The sequence below is a fragment of the Jatropha curcas genome, chromosome 5 (genome assembly GCF_041381405.1).
Source record: "Jatropha curcas cultivar XTBG-Jc1 chromosome 5, XTBG_Jcur_1.0, whole genome shotgun sequence".
Lineage (NCBI taxonomy): Eukaryota > Viridiplantae > Streptophyta > Magnoliopsida > Malpighiales > Euphorbiaceae > Jatropha > Jatropha curcas.
Window position 1 is genome coordinate 5,117,382 of NC_143155.1, and position 11,144 is coordinate 5,128,525.

An 11,144-nucleotide genomic window follows, 5' to 3' on the forward strand; every position below is an offset into this window, starting at 1 on the left:
AATCAAATTTGCAATTCCAATTCTGGCTCTAAAAAGAAAATAAGAAAAAGAAAATATTGAATCGAGTCGAAACCTGAACTGGAGTAACCAATCCTGAAATTTTGGTTTGGGTATGGCCAGCAGCCCAATCCTAAAGGCAGGCTTTGTGAAGGATTTCTTAATGACCCAATTCAATTGAGGCCCATGAATACGATCAATCACCTAAGTAAATCAGAGTTCTTTTCGTTTTCTTTTTGCTTTTTCTGGTCTTCCGTAATATAAACTATTTCATCTTCTGGGAAAATAAACATTAAATGATATTTAAAAAGAAAATGTCAAATTTTGGATTTTAATTAAACAAACAAAACAAAATAAAACCCAACTGTAATAAAGTTAATTGAAACCGAGAAGCAAATGCAACCCAACGAAAGAAAGGAAAAAGGAAGAGAAGAATTGAATTCTTTCTTTGGCTGTCCAGTTTCCACCCATACCAAAACAATCCTTCTACCTGTGGACTTGAGGGAATTAATTAGATGTGAGGACTTTATATAATCAATCATACAAAACCCAGATTTCGTTTTCTCTAATTCAGCTTTATATAGACCATTTGGCTTAATGGGATTCTCTTTTTGAGCCAATCAAACGACCGGATTTGACACGGAGAGAGAAGAAGAGAGAATCCCCAGAAAATCACCTAACATGGAAGGTAATATTATGTACCTTTTATCAATCTAATGATCGTTTTAGAGACTTGGGTTTTTTTTTTTTTTTTTTTTTTTTTTTTTTTTTTTTAATTTTTGCAGTTTATTTTTGTTTATATGTTGCATAGAAAGGTGTGAGTATTAATTTTTCGAGCTTGTGGGGTTTCGAGAATGTGTAATTTTAAAATGGGAGAATTGGATTGCTGCTGTATTAACCAGATGCGTTGTGTGCAATGAGGAGAATAACAGTAAGAATGAGTTTTGGGTGTTTGGTTGTTGAGAGAATTGGATTTAGATTGTCAGTTTTCTGTTGGAAATAATGGAAATTTTACATTTCCATTTATTTTTCCTTCTTTGTTATTTCGTAAACAAAGTTTGATGGATAATTTTCAGGTCAACGCCCTTTTCAATGGTAATTAATACAATTCTATATTTTATTCACCTGTTATTATCAGCGAGTGGTACAACTTAGGTCTTGGAAATGTTAAGGTTTTCTGTTTCTTATGATAGTATCTGTGGTGTTCCCCTTCAAGTGTTCTTGAAATGGCTTCCTTGTGAAAACCATATGAAGAATTGTCTGAGACAGCACATTGCTGGCAAAGTGAAGTGAAGAGTTAGATTAATAGAGTTGATAACAAAGTCTGATACTTGGGCAACTTAACTTTTTGGTTGTCTAGTATTTTTTGCCCCTTCATGGCATAGGGTAGGTATAGAGAAGATAAAAGAAAGAGGGCTGCATGTTGAAAGGGTCTCTTTTCTTAACTCTGCTGGTGCCTATGCCTTCTTAGGGAGGATGTTTTCCTTGTAATTACACTGGTGTTTCAGGCTTATTTCATTGAATGGACAATACTCTGTGTCAAACGAGATCAACAAATTGCATGGTTAGACTCTTGCCAGCAATTTTTTGATGCAGACTGATTGGACATCTGATCACCTAACCATTGCCAAATACTTTGCATCTTTCTGCATATCTGAGTGCTTGATTCGCTCTAATACAATGGCTTCAGTGTTTGGATGACATAAGGAGGCATAATGGAGTTTGTCCTTTGAGTGGAGGAAACTGTTATGGAGGCCTTCTATATTTGCAATTGTATTTGGCTGGCATGGTAGATTTGTCTAGGAGATTTTTGAAAGAGTTATCTCTTCTAGTTGGATGTGCTTGCAAATATGACAAAGCTCCTAGGATCAGGGGGTTGGGGATGTGACTTGATAATATGTTTGTATCCTGATATAAAATAAATGAATATCCAGATGTTATTTGAAGAAATGTAGAAAATTTGGGGTCCTACAGCTTTGTACAAGTAATTTATTTAGTTTTCCTGATTTAAATGGAAGTTGAATAGTAACTTCTCCTTCATACTTTAATATGTGCTGGTCGCTTTTCCTATGTGGCTGTGGTATTTAATAGTGAGGAACTCTATATGCATATATGGCTCACCAATTCAACAACCTATTATTTTTTAGATGGGTTGATGTCACCACTCATATATATGTGCGTGTGTATATATATTTATATTTATATTTGTTTTTGTCTTCTGGAACCAATCTTTAGATTCAGGTGAAGTGCACTCTGAAGAGAATAGAGTTTCTCCGGAGAAAAATTCCAAAAGGATACTCAAGACGCCTGCCCAAGTTATGGCTTTAGAGAAATTTTACAATGGTACTTTTGCATCACTTGATATATTTCATTTAGCACATTAACTGAGGTTGGTCGTTATGTTCTTGAAAAGAAAAATTGTTGGTTTTTTCTCAGAACACAATTATCCAACGGAGGAAATGAAAACAGAACTTGCAGAGCAGATAGGGTTGACAGAAAAACAAATATCTAGTTGGTTTTGCCACAGAAGGTTGAAAGATAAAAAATTGTCAAGGGATGATACAGGTGCTAACGGGCGTCAAGACCGGTCTAGTGGTATTTTTCAGGACCGTGGGAGTGGTTTGCGGCAAGATTCTTGTGGAAGCACTAAACAAGGTGATTATAGGAAAGCTGACCCAAAGGAAGTTGAAAGTCAGAGACTTTATGGCCACAATCTTCCTGCTGCTGATGTCACCTATGATCGCACGAGTCGATACACAGGGAATGTTAATGGTGTGGACGATACATCCTCAGAAAGTAGCTCATCCTTGCAAGATAAGTTGTTTTCTCAAAGTGAAGATCCTCATGATCTGAAATCTTCTGGATATGTAACACAGAATGGAGCTAGCAGGCCACTAATTCCCAAGAATTCCAATAACATGGGGTATAAACCATCAGGCTATTTGAAAGTGAAGGGTGAAATTGAAAACGCTGCCATCACTGCTGTCAAAAGGCAATTGGGCAAGCACTATAGGGAGGATGGCCCTCCACTTGGTGTTGAATTCCAGCCACTTCCTCCTGGTGCATTTTCTTCCTCAATTAGGGATCCAGTCAATGGTATGTTATCAATTCATGAACCTCTTTCTGTATCGTTCCATGCAATTGTTGCAGCTAAAGGGATGCATAATAACTATTCGATTAAATATCCGTTTCTTGACCTTAATTTTATTTTTTAACTTTATTATTCCTTAGAAAAATTTGCAGTTTAAGGCATTTGATAGTTGAAGTAATTACATATATCAAAAGCTTTGTAGAGAGTGACATTGCTTAAAGGACTGTGCTTCACATGGCTTCAATAAAATTACTAACTAGGTCCAGAGTTGCGTTGGAGGTTCATGTTAAAGTCCGGTCGCAAAAACTCTTTTTTTTTTGCCTTCTAACAATATGGAGCATTTGAAGGTGAAGGAGATTATATCATAAATTTCTAGTTTGTAGTTGAAATTTGTAATTATTGGGTCAATTAGATTCATAATGGCAAGAATAAAAGCTGTATCTATAATACTGTCTTAGTTGTTTGCCTAAAGTGGCTCAGTGACTGCAGTCAAAAGTCTCAATTACTTGTAACATCATCTGAATACAGATATTTCTTGAGTGAAGTTTCCAGTGTGCCTCGCAAATAAGTGGTCCTTTTTTTTCTATATCCATTTTGAAAATGTAAAAACTGTGAAGGTACATGTGGATAAATAGTCATTTGAGATGAATATATATTGGAATTTGATATCATGTTGGCTTTTTGTGTAAATTTTCACTTGAAACACAAATCCAAATGAAACTTTACTTCGAATATACTTTATCCAAGTGAACCCTAATGTTATTTCTGGATCATTGATGCCAAAAGTGTTCCTAGGCACGCACCTGGGCCCGTTGCTCACTGAGGCTCAGTGTCTGTGCCTCAACGGCATTGAGGTGGGCCCAATCTGGCAAGGTGTGCCTAGGCCCGCCAGGACCTGTAGCGCAGCCTTGGACTTAGGTGTGCGGGTAATCTTTTTTGAATCTTTTTCCTACCGTTCTAGCAAATTTTTGGAAATGCTGCTCCTGTATGTATAAATCTTTGTTAATCTTGATTATTGATTAGATCTAAGAACCATAATTGATTTAAGGTTTGATAAATCGATTTAATTTGAATTGCTTGATAAAACACTTATACATTGCATTTTTTTTATATATTTTAAAAAATTGATGACATTTAGTAGCATTTTGTTATTCTTTTCATTATATATATGTCTAAAGTTCTTGTTTTTTAGAATTTCTATCATTAGTTTGCCTTGGAACTCTGGATTCCCAAGATAGATTGGATGTAATCTTGGGATATTTATAGTAAATTTCCTCCTTGGAGATATGTTGTCATTTTTGAAATTTATATCTATTATTTAAAATGATATTGGATGGCAGACTAATATTGGCTTTTTTTTTTTGAAATTTAAAATCTACTCCCTCCGTCCCATTTTGTTTGCTTGTTATTCTTTTTTGTATGTCCCAAAATGTTTGCAAGGTTTCTAAATTTAGATATATAAATAATTATTTTTCCTATAATATGATTGTTCATTAAATAAAGAACTTTTATTAATATTTTAATGAGTTAAGGGTAACAAAAGGCAAAATAACTTTTGTTGACTGAATTCTTAATATGCGTGTTTGGTCAAACCATGCAAACAAAATGGACGGAGGGAATATTATTTATCATAACATTGAATTCCAGATTAATTTTTGCTTCCTTGTAGTGACCATTTTCTTTTGCTCCTTATGGTGGAAGTATTGATATGTTCCTAGCTTGTCATTTATTTGGTACGGAGTCCTAGTGTTTTCTTGGCTATAAGCGTGGCATGTTGATTTCCATAAGCTTGTTTATTGTTTTTAATTTCTCTTAACTACCTCAGCAGGAGCATTCTACGTTGGAGATCTTGCTAGGAATAATTCTCCTGAGGTTTCTGGAGTTCATAAGCATACCAATATCAACAGTGTAAGTAGATTTCCTGAGTCATTCTATTAATATTTTCAGATATCTAGTTGTACTGGAATTATGCAAGCTTGTGACATGTTAGAAGGAGCAGAAAGATTGAAAAGGTCGAACTAAGCAAAATTTTGCTTTTATCTAATAATCATGGTCAGGAGCTCTCTTGAATCAATATATGTTCATTGTGGGACTTAATATTTTTAATATGAACTGAGTTCAATGGTAAGAACTCATCTCATCAAGTTACAAATAAGTTATCTACAACACCAGCTTCAAGTATTACAAGAATTTTTCTTCCTGATAGGGATAAATTGCTGCCATATGCTCCATTTCCTGGGCAAACTTTCTAAGGTATATGTCATCACAGGATACGATATTAGGCATTGTAGTTTGAGAACCCCTGAATGTCCATTTCTGCATTGCTTATGCATATGATTGCCAGCAGACAATTATGGGCTCAATTAACATGGTGAAATAATTATGTTTTGCACTTCCTTTGAGAGACAAGATTAATTCCAGGTATCCTGTTCCATCAAAATCTCCTGCCAAGGCATCCTGGTAAGATGAAGTGACTTAACCTAAGCCCTAGGTGAGCACCTAGCAGCTCACTACATATAATTGAAGCCTATATATGTAAAATATTTACCTATTACTTGATTGAAATTCACTTCTAAATCTGGGTTGAGGAGTAAATGTGGTGAAGATAGCAATTATTAGAAGCAAAAGAAATGGCATCTATTTTCTTCCTTAGCTTATGTTAGGGAAAAGACATTCAGCTTTCAAATAGGAAAGGGGAAAAAAATTTTCAATGAGTTGAACAAATGAGGAGGAGAAGAGTTGACTTTTCATCTTTTGCTTTATATCTGATTTTGATGATTTTGGAGGATGGTGAATAATTGTTTAGCAAGCTGTAAGATGTCAAATCCAAGAATAGTAACTTTCAAGGGAATTTGGAGAGGATAGATTGATAAATCTATGGATGGAAATATGGTGAATGTGGACAGAGATTAGAATATGTTATTATTCTTTCTGCTACTAACTTGAGTATATTAAATTGTGTAATTTGGTTTGAATTTTTTTCGTTTACTTAATCTGTCATAATGATCTATTGCCAATTGTTGAAGTTGTTTATATGTATGGAACTTATTATTTGAATGAATCTTTATTTTTCAGTTACATTGAATGATATTAGTCTTGATTTCTTGTTTTGATGTGAAACAATTATTTTTAGAACTAGTAACCAAATTATTTGAATGTTGACATTGGTAGCGCAAAGCTTTCATTTTTTATAACACCGTTGCATACTCAGTTGGATGTGTTTCTGTTCATATGAATTACAACAGTAAGTAATAGGATGAAGTTGTAGTTTATTTTTTTAACCCCATTGGTTCTTCATGGTCTCAGTCATTCTATTGATGCGTGAATCCCATATGGATTCATGTTTTTTTTCTTAATTATATGACCATGGTAATTTTTTTTTTTGTTCATTCTTATGACCTTGCAGAGGCAGGAACTATATAATTTCAAAATGAGTTCTCAGGATTCATTTATGGAAGGTCCGAACTTTAACCTCAAAAATACATGTGATTCTCATGACAAGAAATCTCACAACCAATTAAAACAAAAATCTGGTTCTTACAATTATTCGAATTCTAACCCTGGTGTGAAGTCTGCGATAGATAAGTATGATGATCTTGCTGCTGAAACTTCTATCCGTAATAGCAAAAGAAATTATAAGATCAGCTCTAAGCATGTTGTTGAAGGCATAAGGCCAGATATTGTTTCTAGCGATCAATATCCTAATGGTGGTAGGGTTATTAGTGAGCAGACAGACCCTTGGTTGCATGACTATGGCAATATCAGCCCTAATATTGTCCAAAGGACTGATTATATGCCAAAGCCTTCAAATTTAATTCCTGGATCCAGTAAATCTCTCGATGTGGAAGAGAGGCCACTATCTTCAAGGACGTCAAAGGTACTTTATCGCTTATACCGTTCTTAATTCATTGCACCTTTCTGCCTTTTTGTTATATTATTTTGCAATTGGCTTGATATTGACTTGTACATTGAATATATATATATATATATATATATATATAGGAGAAACTTTATGGAGAAATGAAGGGAGCAAAAGAATATAGAGATCCAGTTAGAGCAAGGATGCATTCAACTAATGACATGACGGTGAGTTCTTGATGTTGTGAAATTTTGTCAATAATTTATATGTCATATACATCGCATAATAATATCTACATTCATGTATATAAATATAACTTTATACAGATATACTGTATGGTTGTATTGTATGATTTTGACACTTCTCCATTTTTTGGATTAATATTAAGGTCTCGAAGCGATTTAGAGCTGAACTTCCACAGCAGGAACACGTGACAAAAGCATCATTTTCTAATATGCACCGAAAGACAAATTCAACTAAAGGGTTGGTACATAATTTCTGGTTTTTTACTTGTAATTTTTATATGTAAATTTGATCAATGTATATCCTATCTTATTTCTGTCAATTGTCATTAGACTTGATTGGTTGTTGAGTAAAGCCCGTAGCTTAGCTGTTCAATAACTGGGAAATCTGTATAAGCTCTTAGGATGTTTCTAGCTTGAAATTTTAGTTTCTATAACAAGTCAGTTTATTTTGGTGGAAGGCTATGGTTTAATTTTATATTTCCCAGCTGCATTGATTCGCAATGTTAAGCCAAATTCTATTTTGCTAAATGGGTGGGATAATCATCTAATTCTTTTGTTTCAGCCTCATATTGATCTGATGGTAGTGACTTCTTGTCGTGAGGGCAAATGCAAATAGGATTACTCTTAATATTAGAAGGATAGGTGAAAACATAATCCCACATAAACCCTTTAAACCCGTCTCGTGTCAAGGATAGGTGAAAACAAACTCTTGCCTCGCAACATGTTACCCCCTGTATATACTATTTGGGAAATGGGAAATTCTGTGTCTAGAAATTTAATGTCTGGTTCTGGTTTTAAGCTTCAAGATTCAGCACCCAATAAGAAACGGGAGGTTACACAGAGCTCTACCTTTCCACTACATTGTGTCTTAATTACATTTTTCATGCGTGCATAAATCAGTGATATTCTTATGTAAAAACTGACTGATTATGTAACGAGACTTCTAATCATTCCTCCTGTTACCTTGACAATATATCTGATTCTGATCACTGGAAAAAAATAGATTTATATGTTTGAAAATGACATCTCGAAATGCAAAGCAAGATGCATCATTCAGGTTGAGATGCTGACTTGCCTGTCAATGGTTATTTATGATTGTCTTTAATTTCTAATTTGTTTGCAAAATGACAAAATATTGTCATTTCATTGCTGCTGCATGCTAATTCTGCAGCATATCTTGCCCCCCAAAATTTTAAACTGATATTTCACATCTGCTAACATGTTTCTTGCTTTGTGTATTTCATAGATCCGCCATGGAGAGACCGTCTAGTTTCAGTGAGGATGAAACTGGAGAAACTAGTTCATCTGTTGATTGATAAGCCGTCAGTTGATACATGATTAGAGGTATAATGGGTTCCTGAGATGAGATGAGCATTAAGGCCGCGCCCATGTTCACCCGACGAAAATGCAATGAGCTTTGTACAGTTGAAACTTGAAAGACAGAAAAGAGGATTGTGTTTCATATCCTGACATGGAAACTGCTTGGTCTGGAGTGAAGGTTTTTAGATTTGTTTTCTGTTGGCTCATTGAAGCAACTAATTTCTGTCGTCGTCGAAGTGATCAGCTGTGTATACTTCTGTACAAATTCTTTGTTATGATGCCCTCTGGAAGAAAAATGTTCTCTGATGAATTCTGATTGTAAATCTTGATTGATTAATTGACCTGGATCTAGTTTAAGTGAATCTTGACAAACCAATTTAGTCCATTTTCATTGTACTGGCATGCCTACCTCCAGAGTACTCTTATAAGCAGTAACCTAACTTGATCAATAAAAAGAACATAATGGATGAATATACGTTTATCACTTGTCTCGGTAGAATAGAAAGAGAATCTACAATTTATGAAAAAGATGGTAAATAAAAGATTACCCTTTGTCATTATAAAAATTTACATTTCCAAAATTCAGAAAAGAAGTTTTTATCTTTTAAAATTCATAAAATTATATGGTAAAATATTATTTAATCCCTGGGGTTTAAACATAATAGGTAGTGCCCGAGGTTTGATTGGATCAAACTATTAATATTTTAATCGTTAAAAAAAATGCAAAATATTCATATCTTAACTGTTAGACGAAAAACTAATGCCTGAAATTACTCCACATATTAATGGTTAGACAGGAAACTAATGTAGGGCAGAAATTTTAACAATTAGACCGAGCTATCTTAGGTTTTCTTAATCTATATTCAAAGTATAAACACCCAAAACTCAAGTCAAAAGGATATTTAAATATCTAGAACAAGAACTCATATATATATATATATATATAAAATTTGAATTGAGGAAGAGCTCCAAGAAGAAGCTCAAGTAATCAAAAGAACTCCTAAAATATGCCCTTCAGAATTCAAACCTGTCTAGAATGCAAAAAAATGAACGCAGTCACTGATTTTCAACAGTAGCTGCAAAATAATGGGGGGAAAAGAAATCAGAGTAAATAATAATAATAATAATAATAATAATAATATACATCCAAACACAAAGAAATATTAACCAAAGCTCTTATTGAGAAGAAGAAACATCCCATTAATTCAGAGAAATTGTTTTTAAGATTGGATCATACGAAGAGAATAAGAAAGATGAAGGGGAATATGGATTTTAGATGTATTCAATTTTAATGGAGAGCAGTTTTGTATTTTTACTAATATTCAACGGCTAAAATATCATATTTCTTACAGCAAATACCATATATACTTTGACGTAACCACATCTTCGAGATTATTTACTAGGTTTACCAAAATAATGGAACTAAGTACCGAATTAGCTCAAAGCTCGGAGAGTAAATAATACTTCGTCCAAATTTATATTTGCATCTCGTATCTGCACAAAGGACAAGTCTTCTTCCTCCTAAGCCACTGCACTATACAGAAGCCATGAAACCTATGCATACACTCCATAGCTTTACCTTCTTCACCAATCTCCATCTTCAGTAGACAAACTGAACAGACATCCCCTTCTCTTTCAACAATAAAACTCTTCAAACCCTTAAGCAGCGGATCAAAAACGTTACTACCCATGGCCAAGATTTTTCCAAGTTGAAGCAAAACTTCGAGTTCCACTTCCTTTAGCACTATCTCAAATTCTCTATTCGTAGCCTTCGCTCGCTGCCTTGCTATTTCTTGTTTCGTCGTTTCCAACTTCGCTAGTTTCAGCCCGTCGGAGTCTAACTTTCCGGTGAACGTTCTCGGATCATCGGCACCATCAAAAGTAGAGTAAAGCTCCCAGTTGCTTCTTCTATGAAGAATCTCTGCTTCTTGTTTAGCAATTTGAAACACGTCCATGGCTGCCATTGATATTGATCTTAACAACATATTTGAATTTTCTGATTTGGGTTTGTTTATATAAGAATTTCGTTTTCCTGTAAAAGGAAGGATTCGCGTTTTCCTTTGCCTTGCAGGACGAGGTTTTTATCCTTTTTAAGGTCGGTGCAGTGTCGTTTTGACTAGTGTCTCAATCAGTACCAGCCACGTGGTAAATTTGTGGCTCATCACCAGAAAGTAGGGAAAAATCGGCGTAATTGCACCTGATCTGATCAGACGGCTGGAATTGAGCATATGAAAGAACACACGTTTTGAAATCACGTGGAACTGTGTTTTTTTCGTTCTCGCGTCATTCCGTTTTTATTTTCGTACTCTGATTTTTGACACATGATGTTCATATAAGCCGTTTTAAAGCATTTTAGTAGAAGTAATTACTTTAAAAACAAATTCAAAAGAAATATTTTAGTGATAAATTATTCAAAAAAAATTTAAAAGAAATAATATAATTTAACTATATAATTTAAATTTTTTAATTATATATAAGTCAAGTCAAGATATAAATTATGTAACGAAAAAGTTGTAATTTTATACAAATTTTGAAGCAAGATTATTTTTCTTGAAAAGAAAAGGCAAATAAAAAATTATTTCCTAATAAAAAAAAACAAAGTAATTACTTTAACTATATTTAATGGATTGTA

The 11,144-nt window shown here is 34.0% G+C and overlaps 2 protein-coding genes across 3 annotated transcripts; one reads left to right on the forward strand and one right to left on the reverse strand.

The window, feature by feature from the left end:
• The first annotated feature begins 316 nt into the window (after positions 1-316).
• LOC149496107 (Homeodomain-like superfamily protein) lies at positions 317-8,897 on the forward strand. Of its 2 annotated transcripts, none has more exons than XM_089721606.1 (8): positions 317-685; positions 2,233-2,340; positions 2,434-3,093; positions 4,914-4,996; positions 6,495-6,965; positions 7,091-7,174; positions 7,336-7,430; positions 8,439-8,897. In XM_089721606.1, the coding sequence occupies exons 1-8, from the start codon at positions 679-681 to the stop codon at positions 8,506-8,508; spliced, it is 1,578 nt and encodes a 525-aa protein (XP_089577732.1). In that variant the 5' UTR covers positions 317-678; the 3' UTR covers positions 8,509-8,897. The 2 variants fall into 2 exon arrangements, with proteins under 2 accessions (XP_089577732.1, XP_089577733.1); XM_089721607.1 differs by having other exon boundaries at positions 4,917-4,996.
• A 791-nt stretch (positions 8,898-9,688) lies between these two features.
• On the reverse strand, positions 9,689-10,576 carry LOC149496108 (uncharacterized). The gene has a single exon (XM_089721608.1). It carries the CDS (start codon positions 10,495-10,497, stop codon positions 9,988-9,990), a length of 510 nt encoding a protein of 169 aa, XP_089577734.1. The 5' UTR covers positions 10,498-10,576; the 3' UTR covers positions 9,689-9,987.
• Positions 10,577-11,144: the final 568 nt, after the last annotated feature.